Raw genomic sequence first — 17760 nt, forward strand, 5'->3', positions numbered from 1 at the left:
TACACATGGGTTACAAAGAAGGAAGATCACACAAAAGGTCGCTGTAATCTTTTATTGGTTTTAGAGTTCTGTCCAACTGTAGAAATTGAGTAGCTCAGAAAGGACTCAAACCACTACACTAGCCACGAGGTGGAAAAAGATTAAAATTATACCATGATGAAGAGTACAGCTTTACTTTAGTAACTTAATAACAGAGCTGAAAGGTGCTAAGTTTTCACAGGACTTCATCCACTTTTGCACGTTGGCTGGTGCAGCATTTGTACTACCTGTCTGCTGAAGTGCACACCACGCAACAATGTCTGCCACAGTGAGTTCATTTCCCACCAACCACGGTGTCTTGCCCAGGGCAGCATTCATAGATCGCAAGACTGCTCCTTTCTCTTTACTGCTCCCTTCTTTTAGCTGGAAGATGGCAGTATCAACCCAGCTGTCAATCAGAGTTGAAGTAACTGCATTGTACTTCTGGCCAAAAAGGGAAAAGAGAAATCTAGCAATGTTCCCTTCTCCTTCAATTGGGCACATCGTTTGAATGCTAAACTTCATCTGAGGCTTTGGAACTGAAATCGAGAAAAGAAAAGTGATTACCGCACGGTAGAGAAGCTAAATAAACTGGTAATTCAAAATTTATTTCATTTGCGATGCCAGCCCACTGTTAACTTTATGACCAACTTTCAGTTTTCTTAGTCTAAATACTTAAGCTAATGCAAGAACCTAGCATAAAATAAAAGAAAGGCTCACATTGGACTGAAGTTTGCAAAGTCTCTCACCTAATTTATATTCCAATAAATTACTTGCAGAAACTGTACCCACAGGATTTTTGCATAGAGGTGTTTTTCAAATAACCACCTGTTAAATGCCATTTGTATTTTAATAGCAGTAATTCAGTTTTCCTGCTCTGTTCCAATTACTACATACAGCTATGAAATTTCAAGTCCATACTTACAAGAAGAGCAAAAAAAATGCTGCCTGCAATAGTGTCTATCACGTGTCAGCAAAAAGACAGCAAACCATCTGTTTTATAGCCCAAGTTTCATTTTCTGACCTATTATTAAGTATTCACCTACAAGATAACTTATTCTTACCATCCTTCCAGATGAGAGTAAAGCCCAACTGATACTCATGGCGTGGCTGCTTCTTAGTTGGCTCTCCAAAGCATTTCAAGAGACTTTCTGGCACACTTTTCACTGATGAATGTGTGTGAACAGCTGATAATATTTTATAGCGCTCACAAAGCAGACTGTGTAGTACTAATAACGACAATGGAGGTAGAGAAGGATTTGCATTGATTACAATATCTTTCAGGGCACCATAATCCTGAATGGAAAGCAAAAAAATAAATCAGCAGATATTTTCCCAATAAGACTTTGAAGTGCTGTTTTTTTTTTTCATTTGACACCAGAATGTACAAAGTCATGCACGTGTGTCTAAAATTCTATGGATATTCAAACAATTCAAGTTTGCACATTTAAGGTTTACTTAAAAGAATTAAACATCTTTCTTCTTCAATAATAAAACAATTTACAAACATGATCGCAATAAACTCTAGTCCAACCTGAAGTTAAAAGTTCCAGTTAGTAACAAAGAAACAACCAACTGTTGTGATTTCCACATTAGCCATTCCATCTTGGGTTGGTATTAAAATGAGAATATATATGGTTTAATGTTTATAAAGACTTACAGCTTTAATTTGTATGCCCAAAATAAATTGGTAGTTGTAGGTTATTCCTAAGAATGTAATGTCTTGTAAATTGAGTTCTGAGTGTTTCAAGTTTCAACGCCTCCCTGACACCCCTGCGGAGCTGAGGGCAAAGAAAATATCCATCCTTGTATATACTGAATGGAACTTACCTTTCCAAGCATCAGATCTAAATCTGCTCCATTTGTTGTCAAAGTAGAACATTCATCAGTTTGAATTACGTTAGTTACATCAAAGTCAGCATCAGGAGTTTGTATCATCTTTGAGAGACCATCGACAGCACTCTTCAGCTCATATAAGCGTTTGAGAATCTCCTCCTGGCGGGACTCAAGCGCTTGAAGCGATGGGTCAACCTCTTCCTACAACAGGGGAAAAAGAAAATCACAGAAGTGTTCAATCAGCTCAAAGTCTAAATAGTTCACAGCTTACTTGACAGATTCTGAAAGACTTCAAACGTGTTATTCAAATCATAACCCTACATCATGGCATATTAAGGTCCTCTGTCTACCTCTCCAATCTGTATGGATGTGGTGAAACAGTTTATATCTTCTTTAAACAAATTGGTGAAAACTGGTTTTTTGGTTTTTTTTTTTTTTAATTAAAAAAAAAAATAAAAAAAGACAAACCTGTTAGCTACAGTGAACCAAAATCTAGTAAAAATCAGACCACAACCACGGAACTACAGACACTTAAAAGTTAGCAGCAATGAGCTGAATTAAAAATGTGAAAAGCCAAAATTTGCTTGTCAAGATTTCCTTCAGCCTAGCTGAGCAAACCGATGAAGCTTGTGTTGATGCTGCCAAACAAGGGTGCTTCCTGTCAGTTCATGTTGTTAATAAAAGCCAGGGAAAGCTGCAGCTTTAGATGGGTGGTACCTTGTATGAGATTGCTCTTTGTTTCAGAGAACATGAATTTATGAGGAAAAAAAAAAATCAAAACCCCAAACCCATGGATTTTGTGATATGCTAATCCCAATGGATTTTTCTGTTATCTCAGTTTCCGCCTAGAAGTCTCCCATCTTACAATGTGACCTCTTTAAAAGACGAAGAATACATTTCCATGGGAGGCTTTAAGTTTACAGCCTTACATCAATGTTAAGAAAAATCTGTATGTAGGTAGTCAATTTCTAAGCCTCCTGAACGCAGCCATTAAAGAAACCCAACCTATCGACCAGACTTCATCTTTCCGGCTAATGGATAAAGAGATAAGCAAGGTATCTAAGTGGGATCACGCCACCAGCTTACACACCATTCTCATAGAGAATATGCTGAGACACTTCTTCAAGCAAATGGGTTTTGGCAAGCACACAATTATACAAGATAAACCCCAGTGTTGGAGGAGGCTGGTGGTTAGCCCGTGGCTGTTGCAGTGCTAAGCGTGCTACTGAGGGTTCCTGTTAAGATCTGCCCCCCGAGCTTAATCCTCTTCAGGGCTCCCCATGGCGAGCCGCATGCTCTGAACACGGCGCTGCCGGGCTGAGCCGGGCCGTGGGTGCTGGGGAATTCACGGGGCTGCTGACAGAGCTGAGGGGATGGAGCCAGGCAGACTCACGACGCACTTGGCGTTTCACTGCGACCGCTCAGCCCTTAAAGGAGGCTTATAAAAAAAGACGGAGAACAACTCCTTGCTCAATCAGATACCGACAAGACGAGGGGGAACGGCTTTAAACTAAACGAGGGGAGAGGCAGATTCGAGGTTAGGAGGCAATTCCTCCCTCAGAGGGTGGCGAGGCCCCGGCACAGGCTGCCCAGAGAGGCTGCGGCGGCCCCATCCCCGGGGCGGGTCCGGGCCAGGCCGGGCGCTGCCTCGGCCCCTCCCAAGGCTCCGCGCCTCGGCTGCCGGAGGGACGGGCACCACACAGGGGCCTCGGCCCCGCCCGGCCGCTTAGAACCGGCCCGACCAGCCCCAGAGAAAAGAATTTAAAAAACAAAAGGAAAGAAAAAGAGCCTAAAAAAGAGAGAACGACCCCCAAAAGCGAGAAAGACCCCAAAATGAGAGCCGGAGCCGAGGCGCAGCCCGCGAGAGCCCCGCGGGGCCGCGCCCGAGCCGCGCGTGAGGGGAGCCGTGTGGCGGCGGGGCCGCTCCTACCTGCGGGGGCGGCGCGGCGCGGTGCAGGCAGGGCAGGCGGTACATGCAGCTCGGCAGCTGCTCGGCCCGCAGCGCGCCCGGCGCCCCGTGCAGCGGCTTCACCTTGTACATCGGCATGGCGCCCCCGCTCCGCGCAGCGCCGCGCCGCGCCGCACCGCCCCCCCGCCGCGCCCATTGGGCAGGGCTCCGTACTGACGGGCCCGCCGCCCAATGAGAGCCGGAGGACGCCGCGCTGGTGCCTCTCGCCTTCTTCCTATTGGTCGGAGGGAGGGGGGAGCTACTGAGTCAGTCAGCGTGTCGCCGCGGGGAGAACGGCGCGGGGTGCGATTGGGCAGTTCTGTCGGCCAATTGCTGGCGAGGAAGGGGGGAAGAGGGGATGGGGATTGGTGGGCGCTTTTCTCCGGTGGCCAATGGCGGAAGCCGGAGGGGGCGGGGCTTCCTGAGGCGAGCGGGGCCGTGGAGGAGGCGGGCGGCTGAGGGGGGCGCGATGGAGGCGGCGGCGGAGCCCAGGTGAGGGAACGGGAATGGGGCCCGGGCCCCTTTGGCCTCCGTGTGCCCGGAGATGCCGGGGGCCTCCCCCTGCCCCTCCCCGTGCCGGGCCCCGCAGCAGTCGTGGCCTGCTGGGCCCGCCCCGCCCGGGTCCCGCCGTTCCCCCCGGAGGCCGCCCGCGCCCCCCATCACTTCTCTCTGTTTGCAGCCCGGAGCCCGCCAAGGCCATCAGGGCCATCGACAGCAGGTCCGTGCATCGCATCTGCTCCGGGCAGGTCGTCCTGAGCCTCGGCACCGCCGTCAAGGAGCTGGTGGAGAACAGCCTGGACGCGGGAGCCACCAACATCGGTAAGGAGCCTGTTAGCGCTCCCCGAACCGCCCCGAGGCTGGGGATGTGCCTGTTTCCTCGCTGCGGGGTGCGCATCAGAGTGCGTTGGCAGCGATTTTACCACTCGTATCCACGAAGCGTTTGGGTTCCTGGGCACCAGTTGAGCTCGTGCAGGCTCAGTTTGTCTGCGTTTCTTCATCGGCAGCCTGCTCTGCTCCTAAATTGCTGTGGTGATTTGGCTCTGCTGCCTCTAGCTCGCAGACCTTTAAGGCAGGAGTGCAGTTAACAGAACTGCCTGGCTAAGAGCTGTTACAATGGGGAAAACTTCCTCACAGGCCAAAGCATGACCCGAAAGTACAAGCAGGCTTGCATTAGGTTGTCTGGGTTTTGACAGATATGAGGAATTTTTGTTTTCGTTAAAACTGTATGGAAAACAGTTGCATGGTAAATCTCTTTAAAGTACAGAATTAATGCTGAATGTTGCCTATAAGCATGCAGAGTTAAAAGACTTTATTTGTCAAATTTGTAGATATAAAACTGAAGGACCATGGAACAGAACAGATAGAGGTTTCAGATAATGGAGGTGGAGTGGAAGAAGAAAACTTTGAAGGCTTGAGTAAGTTTAACCTGGACACGTTGAAAATATATTTTCAGTATAATTACTACTATGTTGTGTTGTTGTTTTTTACAAATTTTCTATATCTGCTTATTTTTAATGAGTACTTGGCATTTACATAATACTTGCATGACTTGAGCAAAACTGGAATGAACTTCCTAAGTGCTGTTGTGGTTATAGTTCTTGTAGCTCAGAAGTAGACTTTGATTTGATTGCTTGTTTAAGTGGAACATAGAACAGATGTAATTATAGAGGAGAATGCCCCAGAACTGTTCATGTAGATTTATTCATGTTGAGTCATCAGTCACTGCTGAAGGAGGCAAACTTTGTGAGAGTGACTGCTTTTGAGAAATGAATTACAAACTGGAGTATTTGCAGACCATGAACTGACATCACATGCTTGACTGTCAAATTTTCCATTTGCTATTTTTAAGTAATGCAGAATGATGGCAGCCCCGATACTGTCTGATAAATGTAACTAGCCATTGCAATGGAAATACTCATATTTCCTCTTTCCTGTAATGTTCAGGAGCACTGTCAGGAGCTAAGGTTGTTACCTGGTGACTAGAGCTGTGCTGGTTGTGTAGAGTGAGTTCTTCCCAGCTATGGTCACGGTGTACAGGCTTATCCCTGCCTGCTGTATACAGTTACACAGCATGGCTCTGCAGTTGATTTTTTTTGCATGGCAGCATCTGTGACAGGTACAACAGTGGCAGAAGCAGTTACTGCATGCTGCTATGAAGCATCTTGTGATGCACGTGCCAATAATGCTGTGTGAGTTTGAGGTGTAAGTATGGACTAACAGGTATATCTGAGGGTTTTAGAGAGATCTTGTATAGCGGAAACATTGCATATTTAATTATTTTGCCTCTGATTATTATCTAAATAACGAATAATACAAAAATCTTCTTTGCTTCTTGATATGCATGCAAAGCCTACTTGCATATACCACTGTCACTTTGAAGTGAAATATATATATTTTAAATATCTCTTTCCAGCTCTGAAACATTACACATCAAAGATACAAGATTTTTCTGATCTAGTACATGTCGAAACATTTGGGTTTCGAGGTGAAGCTCTCAGTTCACTGTGTGCATTAAGGTATTAACGTTAACCTTCTTACTAGTAGAAAGTTACTATACTCAAAAAAAGACTGAAGCCAACTTTTCAGTTTAACATTATTGATAAATTGAGGCTTTGGAATTTGCAGTTACTTGAGGTAAGCTCCATTCTGAGTAGTAGGTTGCACAACATCCTGAGGTTATTTCCATCCAAAATTATTCTAAGATTCTAAGCTTTTGAATGGTCCTTTTATGTACAAAATTTAGCGTTACTTCAGTATGCAAGTCTCTGCAGGATGGAATTGTGCATTTGCAGAAGTCTTTGATACCCTGATGTTATACCTAAGTGCTGCTTGCTAGACTGCAATTACTGCAATTCATTAAAACTGCATTTAAACTCCTCCAAGAGAAACTGTGTTTCAAATAGCACAGCTTTTTTTGCAACAAGAATATTCTGCTGTTGTGTGTTAGTATGACAAGTGTAGTGTCCTACCAAACCAGATTTTAACTTTGCATTATATATGAGAAGAATGAAAGGGATAAAAATGTTTGTGTTGTAGCTAGCAAAATGTTATACTACTATTCAGTTTTATTTTAAGTTGGTTGTGGTGAAAACTATAATTAAAAATACATGAATGCTTTCTGTGCCTGACTAGGTTGTAAGGAATGGTTAAGAAAAGGTAATGCTCAGTCAGTAATTCTGTTGCCTTCTTCCCTCCATCAGTGATGTTACCATTTTTACCTGTCATAAATCTGCAAAGGTTGGGACTCGTTTGGTATTTGATCACAATGGTAAAATTACTCAGAAAACTCCTTATCCACGACAACAAGGAACAACTGTTAACATACAGCAGTTGTTTTATACTCTGCCAGTACGACATAAAGAATTTCAAAGAAACATTAAAAAGGTAGGTTAAATCAGAAATTATTAATTTAAGACTGGCTTACCTCAGTTTTTTTCACTGCTGAATAATGTTCAGTTCTGATATTGTCACTCTTTCACGTCTGTCTTACATCTTCATATAATAAGCAGTGTGCCCATATGCACACTTCCGAATTACAATGAATAGTTTTAGAGGCGCAATCTCAAATTTTCATATGTTGAAAAGAAACAACAACATCACTTTTGTGTATTTTAAAATCAGGGAATGCTGTGTTAAAAATGACTGAATATCAATCTTGTAAATATGACATGGATTAATAAATATGACTATTTGCACACATCTATTTTTCATATATGTGTATATATATATATATACACCTACATTTAGCTTGTAACAATTAGAAAAAATCTGACACTCCCCCTTTTGGACACAATAAAGTCTCTGTTGCATGCAAATATTGAAAATGTTGTACAATTTTGTTTTAAAAAGACATTTTGTGTAAGTGTGAACTTTCTTTTTTCTTTAATAGGAATATGCAAAAATGGTCCAGATATTGCAAGCATACTGTATTATTTCAAAAGGAGTGCGGATTAATTGCACTAATCAGGTTGGCCAAGGGAAAAAAAGCTCTGTGGTATCCACTACTGGAAGTCCTAGTTTAAAGGAAAACATTGGAGCAGTATTTGGGCAAAAACAGGTATTACATTACCTCCCTTTTCAGTAGCATGTAGTTGGAGAGATGTAGTTTTAACGCCTTATTAAAATAGAGGGGCTGCAGGAAACCTTTAAAAATACACAAGGATGGAGCTTGTGTTGACTTCTAGCACACCCTACAGGTTGAAGAAGGGGAAACAATGCAGCCTTTATGGTTCATCTGGAGTTCCTAAATCGGAGAGGAACTGTTTTGATGGATGAGATGGTTTAGGAGGTAGGGTTAATGCTTAATATCTCTGAAGCCAGTTTTATGAGTTGTTCTGACAGAAAGCCTCTGAAAGTGTGTGATTTGTGCTTTCAAAAAACATTATGGACATCAAAGTCTGTTGCAAGAGCAAGCAATTAAAAAATAATCCTAAAAATAGTTGTGATGTGACAGTCTTAACTGGGAAATAGAAAATTGAGGCAACGCCTGCCTCAGTAACCTTTAAATGGATGTTGCAGTCAGCCCCTGTAGAAGTGTGGACTCTGATGCTTTCTAAATAATAGCTATAAAAATAATTATTAGCATCTAGTAGGAAGCAAAAAAGGAAAGAAACTCAAAGCACCCTTTCTAGAACCATACTCTACAACTACCAGGAATACTGAGTGCTTGATAGCTGCCTTCTGCTTGTTAAGCCCTTCTACCCCTCAGAGTGTTCTTGCAGTTTTCACAGCCTGTTCATGCTGTAGCTGAAAGACTAGACAGAAGATGTAACTTTGTCTTGCCAGATAGCAACAAGTGTAGATGAAAATTCAGTGTTACCTGAGTAGAACATATCGATTATAACTTGGTTAGGTAATATCAAAATATCCAAAAATATTTTACTGCTCCTTGTGCAGTAAAAGGGGATGGGGCATCCACAGCTTCTCTGGGCAGCCTGTTCTAGTTAGTGCCTTACCACCCTCATAGTAAATAACTTCTTAATGTCTAATCTAAATCTATCCTTAAACGTAGTGATACCTTCAGCACTTAGCAGTGTTAGTGCCTTCTGCTAGGCTAGATTTGGGTTTTGGGTAGTTTGAATGAGTCAACTTGAAAAGAAATACCCTTTTATCAAATGGAGTTTAAGGTTAATAAATAGTAATAGAAGAAAATTGACTTTTTTTTTTTTTAGTTGCAGAGCCTCATCCCTTTTGTTCAGCTACCTCCTAATGAAGCTGTTTGTGAAGAATATGGACTTAACGCTACTGACATGCCACAAAATCTTTATAGGTAATTATAGAAGTACAAAACAGTGTTGCCAGTGGCATTTTAGCATAATGCTAAATGAAAATAAAAATGCAATTAACAGTACTAAAAATAACTAAGAACAGCATATTAGGTATTAGTATACAGTTTGGGAAACAACATCCCTTGATTAAAAAAGATGACTCAGGACAGGACTAAGATGTTGGCAGTCAGATGAGAGGGAATAACTGAACTGCTATTCCTTGTGACCCATCTAGTTTTATATTACTGTAATCTTCTGTTGAATGTCATCCATGAAGGTGCTCTGAGTAACTGCATGCCTGAGTTGTATCCATGGTTTACACCTGTATTTCTTCAGTAATGTTACTGAGAAATGGTATGAAATGAATGTGAATCAGTTTGTGTAAGTAAATTACCCTTTACTTAAAGTGTTTTTTTCCCCGTCACTATAGGTGAGGTTGACAAATAGATGCATCAATATCTGACCAATGCCAGTTCACAATTGACCTCTCCTGCTGTCAGAGCAAAAAAAATGACAAATGCCACTTTTTTTAAATCAGTCAATATTTTTTTCAAATGTTTGACGACTTTTTAGAGCTGAACGTCAAGCATTTGTTAGATAAGGAACTGGGAGAGGAAAACAAGTATGCATTCTTGCTGATGCTGTGTAGTAGGGTTTCTTTTAGCAGTTTAAAAAGTACTTTTCCCTGAAATATGCTCTGACTCAGAAAAATTTCTTTTGTTTTCCTCCTCCATTTTACCTTACTGTTATTTTCTTATTCAACAGTATTACAGGCTTCATTTCTCGTTGTGATCATGGTGTTGGAAGGAGCGCAACAGACAGGCAATTTTTCTTTATCAACCAACGTCCATGTGATCCAGCAAAGGTGAATTGTTTTTTTGTGTTTCCTAACAATGGCAACACTAACTTGTTTTTTATCCTCTGAAAATCACTTCATTGATTAGTAGCTGATATAGCTATTTGTGGCTTGACGCTGCAAATTCCTGTCTTGAGTTAATGTCTTCATTTGGTCCATTCACGTGAACAAAAGCTTAATTGTATGAGATAAGGTATACAGCATTTGTTGTTTTGTGGGGGGTTAAATAGCATTCTGGTTTGAAAGACAAGATAATAGTACTAGTTTTAATCGATTTTCCACCTCTGCAGGTTGTCAAGGTTGTGAATGAAGTTTATCACTTGTACAATAAACACCAGTATCCTTTTGTTGTCCTTAACATTTCTGTGGATTCTGGTGAGTTATGAATAATTTTCAGTAACTTCTGTAAAGGCTAAAACTTCATTGAGGAATAAATCATACTTATTTAAATAATATAATAGTTATTAAGAAAATAGTCCCTGGGGGTGTTTAAGGAAAGGTTGGGGGCCCATCAGGGACACGGTTTAGTGGGTGACGGTGGTGGTAGGGGGATGGTTGGACCAGATGAACGTGGAGGGCTTTTCCAACCTTAACTTTATGCAGTGATACAATTAAATGATTTTTTTGATCTACATTTGGTGAGGATGGAGTCTAGCTGTGGTTCTACTTTTTCTCTGCAGTCTCTACTTGACTCTGAAGTACCTTCTTAATGAATGAGAAAAATGCTATCTTGTATTTAAGCTAACCACAAGATCATCATATTACTGCACAGAATTAGCTTCTGTTTTGTTTGCTAGAATGGTAAAAAAGTTTAATCTGCAGATATACTTTGAATGTTAACCGTGGTTTTGTTTTCAATCCTGTGAAATAAAAATGGAGGGCAAAACTGCAGGGAACTTTGAACAAAGGGTGGAAGAAATACTTATTTTTCCATGTATAATATGGTTGTCTTTCTTTTGATTTTTAGAATGTGTTGACATCAATGTAACTCCAGACAAAAGGCAAATTTTACTTCAGGAGGAAAAACTTTTATTAGCAATTTTAAAAACTTCTCTGATGGAGATGTTTGGTAGTGACCTTAACAAGCTGAACGTCAATCAGAAACTTCTGGACATTACAGGTGGGACACAATATGTGAAAGTTTTGTGTATAATATATGGTAGAGAGTTTAAAAATGTGCTTTAAGCCCAAGGAAGAAATTACAAAAGTTTCTGTTTTTTAATTAACACGCCTTTCAGGGCAGATTTTTTCATGTGTTGCTTACACTGAAATATTATATAATAAAGGAAGACTGAAAGTTATTAATACAGTATGATTTTTAGTCACCTGTATAGGGAAAAGATTAACAAAAAATTAATTGATGTCTGAAAGAATTTTCACAAAATACTGGGAAGAGTTCTGTGTTCTTCCCAGAAGAAGAGAGAAAGAATGTATATTTATTTTTCATTGTTGCTATTTATTTATTTTTTAACCCATGGAAGTATATGAAACGTCATATCTGATTTGTTTGGGCTGTTCTTTTTAAAAAGAGAATACTTCTTATACCTGTCATGGACGATATCAGGATGCTTACTGCGAGCTTATGATCTAACTAAAAAGGCTAGGTGAAGATTATTGGACAGAATCATCGTTTATGTAAATGTGCTTCTGAAAAAATGGTTAAAGTCTTAAAAACTGAAATCTGAGTACTTGGTTCTTTTACATTAACCACAGAAATCACTGTTTCTCCCGTCACTGTAAACTTTCAGGGTTGCTTTTCAATGTTGACAGGAGCTTTTCTTCCTCTCCCATTTCAATAAAAACCCTTTTAATTTCCTTTTTTATGTATTGGATCAATTGCAGACAGAGTATTATTTATTTTAGGTTCATCTCTAGTAAAATACATGTTGGACCAACAATCTGAAAGATTTAAGTCCTCTAATTATCTGTGAATCACATGTACTAGAGGTATTTGTTGTGCCAGCTCCTTAATTCCTCACCCACAGACTTCTGTAGTGACCATTGGTGTGGAAGAGCAATTCACTTTTGTCATTCAGTCATTTAAACTCTTGATAATATAAATAAGAGCACTGATTGGACTGATTGCGGTTGCAGTTTAAAAAGATACTATAAATTCATTCATATTAAGTTTCTTAAAGATGTAGCTGCCTGTCCATTGGATAGTAATACATTTCAGCTCCTACTCAGTCATGGTCTGAAACTGAAGGGCTCCTTTGAGGAGCTTGTTAGTTTTCTACTTCTTCCTTCACTCCTTTTACTGAAGCACTTGATTCCCTGTATGTTTCAACTTAAGTTATAAGTTAACTTAAAATCTTGAAATACTTTTTATTCTGGTTTTATTAGGCAACTTGAAGAAAACACTTCCTGAAGAGACAGAAAAGCCTCGGGAAGAAATGCTGCTTGATTCTGAGACTGAAAATGCAAGCAGTGGAGGAAAAAGAATGACTCTTGCAAGATTAAGGGAGTCATTCTCTCTCCACCAAACAGAGAGTAATTTTCAAAGCCCTAAAAGGTCAAAACAGCAGCACAGCTCCCCTAGACAACTGTCACTGGATACTGTTTTGAGTACTGTGAAGACTCGAAAGACTGCCTTGAGTGAGGAGTCTGAGAGTTGTCATGAGATGGAATCAAAGATGTCAATTCCAAAAAGATGTTTGAGAAAATTAGAAGACAATACAGATTCTGGATTCCGTAGCACCTCTGAATCAGATGTTGGATATAATACAGCAGAAGCTGGGAGCTGCGTCAATAGTGAAAGTGTAATTATTCCTCCTGAAGAAGAAATCTCTAGCTCAGAAGAACAACTTCAAAATGAGTGTCCTAAAACTGCTGGACATGGTGAGAAATCATTGGAATGTGATGTTCAGGTCTTGGGCAGTAAACTTAAGTTAAATCGCGTGAATGACTGGAATAATCAAAGTAACTTATCTCTGGAAGCGGGTAACTCTTCCCCAAGAGGAAAATGTTTTAAAAGTGAGTCAGGTGACTTCAAGGCAGGTATACATCCTGACGTGAAGAATACTAAAAACTACATGCCAACTGTTGATGTACCGGTGGAAGTTAAAAAGAAAACTGTGCCACTTGAGTTCTCTATGAAGCTTTTAGCGGAAAGGGTAAGAAAGGTAATGCAGCAACAACGGAAAAGTACAGAAACGCAAAATTACAGAAGATTTAGAGCAAAAATTAGTCCTGGAGAAAATAAAGTAGCAGAAGATGAATTAAGAAAAGAGATCAGGTATTTTAACCTTCTTAACATGTACTCATAAATAAACACAATACATTTAAGGAAAAAGATGAACTGTCTTGTGGAGGGAGGTGGAAAGGATGCTTAAATCTACTTTCCAATTTTGGTGATCTCTTATCTAGCTTACGCCATTAAAACATCATTCTTGCAAGAGTGACAGAGGTCTGCAGCTGTTTGAACTAAGTGCAAGCAGAATGTGGAAAAAAAAAAACATTAAAAAGGCAACAAACCTCAGATTTGACTTGGCTAAGATTTGTAATTTTCAGAGGAATGTCAAATTTCATAATGTCAAATTTCACACTAAATAGATTCCATAACTCATATTTCTCCCTCATGTGAATTTAAAACTCAGTGATACGTGTCTGTGGAAATAAATTTTGTTCAGATGATCACTGGGGAGTAACAGTGTATGATTTGTAAACTTTGATTTTAAGAAAAAGGTATTAACAAAGCCTTCTTAGAGCAAGAAGGCGGCAAGTGTGTGCTACCTTACTTCAAAACCATGATGCTGCTTTCAGTGCTATTCAATTAGACTATCACCATACTGCATGTTTCTAATTTTATTACTGCTAGTGGCTGTATTTATAATGGGAAGAATGCTGATCAAGTCCTGTTTTAAGGATGGATTGTGCTATGCCAGGAGTGGCATCATCAGTCAGTGCCAGATTCCAGATCACCATTTTCTTTTTTCTTGTTCATATCCTGCTTAAATTACAATTGTATTTGTATTTGTTTTTGTTTTAAATGTAAAGTATGTTCTGCAGGGGAGATAATGATGTTTTAAAGTTTTATACTAACATGGAAACTGATGTGGTTTGACTTGTAATCTGTTTATATTTTCTATATACAGTAAAGAAATGTTTGCAAAAATGGAGATCATTGGCCAGTTCAATTTAGGGTTTATAATAGCAAAATTGAATTCTGATCTTTTCATAATTGACCAACATGCTACTGATGAGAAATACAACTTTGAGATGTTACAACAACACACAGTGCTTCAAGGTCAGAAGCTGATAGCGTAAGTATTTTCATTGTTTATTCTAACAATTCTAATTTACAAGTTTAATTCAATGTTTTTGAAAGGTATCTATGATTATACTTACGTAGTATTTCACACAATCAAAATACTTACAACAAAAGTTATTTTTACATTCAGTGTTCCAAAGAGTCAACCTTCACATAGAGTTACAATGAAATTCCACAGATAGTCATAGCTATGCAGAAAGTCAGTGGTCAAACAGATTTCATGGCAGGATTACATGTTAATTTGGTAAGCCTGGTCATATAGTGAAGATATGGGAAACAGCTATAGCACCAAGGAGTGCTGCCCAGTTCATTTTACTCTGTTGAGTAACAATTGGAAACGAAGTGTTCTGCTCAGTAGTCAGATTTTTTTACAAAGCAAAATGAAATGTTCTCCCAGAGAGCCCTGTGTTGCTGTCACTACTTTAAGCAGTCTTTACTATGTACCTATGCAATACTGTATTTTTCTCTCTTTCAGGCCTCAAAATCTCAACTTAACTGCTGTAAATGAAACAGTATTGATTGAAAACCTAGAAATATTCAGAAAAAATGGGTTTGATTTTGTGATAAATGAAGATGGTGAGTTTGTGTCAAAATTACTGGAAGTAAGGAAGTTCTATGGCTTCATTCCCATTCTTATCCAAGAATCCCTTTAGGCAGAAACATTAAAATAATGTATTATTGTATAGAGGCTTTTTTTTAAAACAAACAAAAAAATTATCATTCTGTGGTGGTTTTGCACTATTTAACAGAAGGCTGTAGAATATTTATCTCACCATTTTTTTTTCAAGTTGCTGTAGACTCTTTGGCATCACTGTTCGGCTTTATGACAGGATGTGTATTTTCTGGATGTGTCACACTAAAATAATTTTGTTTTGTTATTACACTTGTGGGTCCCGGTAAGGTTAGATACAGGCAAATGGTAAATCTAGTAATTTTAAACTATTAGATAGCATTGGTAAATAGTGTTCTTTGGTCTTTATGGCTGTAGCATTAACTTGCTATATATTTCTGATCAAACTGCATAAATTGCAAGCTCCTTATACATGTGTTATCCTTGCTTTACATCTCAGAGCTTTATTGGGAAGGATTGTGAAAGTACTGTATGTTACCACTTTAGTATTTGGGAAGTCACTACAGATCTTTCCATATTCTTCACTTCAGAATCTCCATTTTTTTGCCTGAAATGCTATTAATTATTAATATTTTAGCAACAAACAAAAATCCTTGATTATTTTTTAGTCACATAACCTCAAAACACCTTCATAAATCTCTTTGAAATTGTAGGGTTTGTCAGAAATCAGATCTATCTGATTTTAAGTTTGCAAACAATTTTTGGTTAATGTTCAAAACAAAAGCATGTCTGCTATAGTCATTGCTTTGGTTAGCTAATAAAATCCCATCAAAAGGATAAATTTAAATTTTGTCATATATGCAGAACACAGTAACATATCAAAGTAGGTTCTCAGTTTTTCTCTCAAGAAAAAATAATGCTTCTTTAATGATAAATTTAAAATAATGGCTGTTTCTTTATTAATTATTGCAAATCTTTCAGCTCCTGTAACTCAGAGAGTGAAGTTAATATCTTTGCCAACAAGCAAAAATTGGACTTTTGGTCCACAAGACATAGATGAGCTGATCTTCATGTTAAGTGACTGTCCCGGAGTCATGTGTAGACCCTCCAGGGTCAGACAGATGTTTGCTTCTCGAGCTTGCAGAAAATCTGTAAGTATACAGCACTTGATGTTTATTTTCAAGTAAATACAGTATTTTCTGTCGTATCATATGTGGCTGTATCTGCATACGTCTTTCAAGAGAAGTTTATTTACTACTAGGTGTCAGCAGCCAACATCCTTCATTTTATTCCTTGTCTTTGTGTAGTGAAATTTGGGAAGAATCCTGGTAATTCTTTATTCTGGTTCAAACTAATGCAGTGATGAACAACATACTTGTTTCTATTTTGTCTTCTTGTATGTCTTTCTGCTTTTAATGCTTTGCACAGTATTTTCCTTGCTGTAGTAGTGGAAGTACTGCTCTTATCTGTATGTCAGTTGTCAATATGGAGTAAGATTTTTTTTTTTTTTTGCATTTACTTTCAGGTGATGATTGGAACTGCACTGAACATACAGGAGATGAGAAAACTGGTCACCCATATGGGTGAGATTGAGCATCCCTGGAACTGCCCCCATGGAAGGCCTACTATGAGACACATAGTCAGTCTAGACTTGATTTCATCAGAGTAACAGTCAGTTTCTGTTTATTAACACTTTCAATTTTAATAACTTGGCAATGTTTCAACCTTTTATCACAGTTCTCTTATTTTGACTAAAAATGATTTTAGCCAGTTTGGAAATTTGAAAATAGCACTTAAAAACATTAATCAGGGTTTCATTATCAACGATATCTACATACTGGAATTCATGTGTAAATAACATCTTTTATTGTGATTTGCCTTCTGTATTACTTTTGTAATCACGATTTTTTAAAATAAATATTTATATATAAAGAGCAAGAGTGGGTGACCCTCAGTTGTAGCAAATACACTTAAGAATCACTGTAATGTTAATTTAAGTCAAGTAATACCATAAAACATAAAATTATTATATACAGGATGTACAAACAGATAATTTCAAGAAAATGTAAATGATCTGCAAATGAAATACAATTGTTTTTTACTTACACTAAAGCTGGTTTTCATTTGATAATTACTTCAAGCATTAATTTTGCATTTAACGATTAACTTACTGACATCACTGGTTAATGTTCAAAAAGAATAACTTATCCAGCATATTTACTTTTAATTAGTATTGTTCCCATTCATATCTCAAACACTTTTTTTCAAGAACAGTGCTTGTTTTTCAGAGAATGAACACACATAAAGCTGTTTCCCCAGGTACTGGGGAGAGGGAGTATTGCATGTCAGAACAAAATTCTCTCTTATGTGGATCACAGTAGTTAGAAAATTGTCATTAAAAAAACAACTAAAAAGGTCTGTGACTTCTGTAGGACTAAGATTTGACCTAGGGGACTTTTTTTTTTTTTTTTTTTTTTTTTTTTTTTTTGACTGCTCTTTTTTTATGGAGCACTGTGGCTGTGATGGTGGAGCTGTCCTCGTGCAGGTTTGCATCTGCTGCTTCTCCCAGCTTTGTGGCTTTGATGGGCACACACGGAAACCACATCCAAGCGTCTGTAGCTGGCTTACGTTTGAGTGTGAATGTGCCAAGTACCATAAATACAGTCTCTGTGGAACGAGTTCAACATCTGCTAACAGGCAGTTTGAATCCATGATTTCACAAAGTAAAATAAACCCAAGGTAAAACGGTTTCCCTCGCGGCCCGCGTAAGGCAGAAACAACCTCCTCCGGCCCTCCAGCGAGCACGAAGCCGGGCTCCCCTCAGCGCCGGACAAGGGGGCGGCCGCTCCCCTGAGGGCGGCACGGGCTGGGCCCACTCTAGGCTTTTCCTCGGGCGGCGGCGGGGCCTGGCCGGACTGGGCGCTGCAGTTGCTAAGGCTACGGCAGCCCCGGCCAAGGGGCGGCTGCGCGGGAGCGGGCGGCGGCCGTGAGGCG

General features: G+C 39.4%; 2 protein-coding genes across 2 annotated transcripts; one reads left to right on the forward strand and one right to left on the reverse strand.

Moving 5' to 3' along the window:
• Nucleotides 1-38: 38 nt before the first annotated feature.
• Nucleotides 39-3922, reverse strand: AIMP2 (aminoacyl tRNA synthetase complex interacting multifunctional protein 2). Its single transcript, XM_082772594.1, has 4 exons — nucleotides 3785-3922; nucleotides 1849-2055; nucleotides 1083-1314; nucleotides 39-557 (listed from the first exon to the last, which is right to left on the reverse strand). The coding sequence occupies exons 1-4, from the start codon at nucleotides 3899-3901 to the stop codon at nucleotides 172-174; spliced, it is 942 nt and encodes a 313-aa protein (XP_082628720.1). The 5' UTR covers nucleotides 3902-3922; the 3' UTR covers nucleotides 39-171.
• A 334-nt stretch (nucleotides 3923-4256) lies between these two features.
• PMS2 (PMS1 homolog 2, mismatch repair system component) lies at nucleotides 4257-16807 on the forward strand. Its single transcript, XM_082772396.1, has 15 exons — nucleotides 4257-4294; nucleotides 4482-4621; nucleotides 5131-5217; nucleotides 6216-6318; nucleotides 7003-7186; nucleotides 7692-7859; nucleotides 8974-9071; nucleotides 9835-9934; nucleotides 10216-10300; nucleotides 10893-11045; nucleotides 12269-13160; nucleotides 14020-14187; nucleotides 14671-14771; nucleotides 15748-15917; nucleotides 16292-16807. Exons 1-15 carry the CDS (start codon nucleotides 4272-4274, stop codon nucleotides 16433-16435), a joined length of 2616 nt encoding a protein of 871 aa, XP_082628522.1. The 5' UTR covers nucleotides 4257-4271; the 3' UTR covers nucleotides 16436-16807.
• Nucleotides 16808-17760: the final 953 nt, after the last annotated feature.

The sequence above is a fragment of the Aythya marila genome (genome assembly GCF_965140915.1).
Source record: "Aythya marila genome assembly, chromosome: 15".
NCBI lineage: Eukaryota > Metazoa > Chordata > Aves > Anseriformes > Anatidae > Aythya > Aythya marila.

Bases quoted from the DNA above. Each gene is read 5' to 3' on its own strand.
- AIMP2 (XM_082772594.1), bottom strand. From the start codon at position 3,901: ATGCCGATGTACAAGGTGAAGCCGCTGCACGGGGCGCCGGGCGCGCTG. The intron at 2,056-3,784 runs GTAGGAGCGGCC...CCCCTGTTGTAG, and splicing joins GCGCCGCGCCGCCCCCGCAG to GAAGAGGTTGACCCATCGCT. The intron at 558-1,082 runs GTAAGAATAAGT...TCTCGATTTCAG, and splicing joins TACTCTCATCTGGAAGGATG to TTCCAAAGCCTCAGATGAAG.
- PMS2 (XM_082772396.1), top strand. From the start codon at position 4,272: ATGGAGGCGGCGGCGGAGCCCAG. The intron at 6,319-7,002 runs GTATTAACGTTA...TCCCTCCATCAG, and splicing joins AGTTCACTGTGTGCATTAAG to TGATGTTACCATTTTTACCT. The intron at 15,918-16,291 runs GTAAGTATACAG...ATTTACTTTCAG, and splicing joins CTCGAGCTTGCAGAAAATCT to GTGATGATTGGAACTGCACT.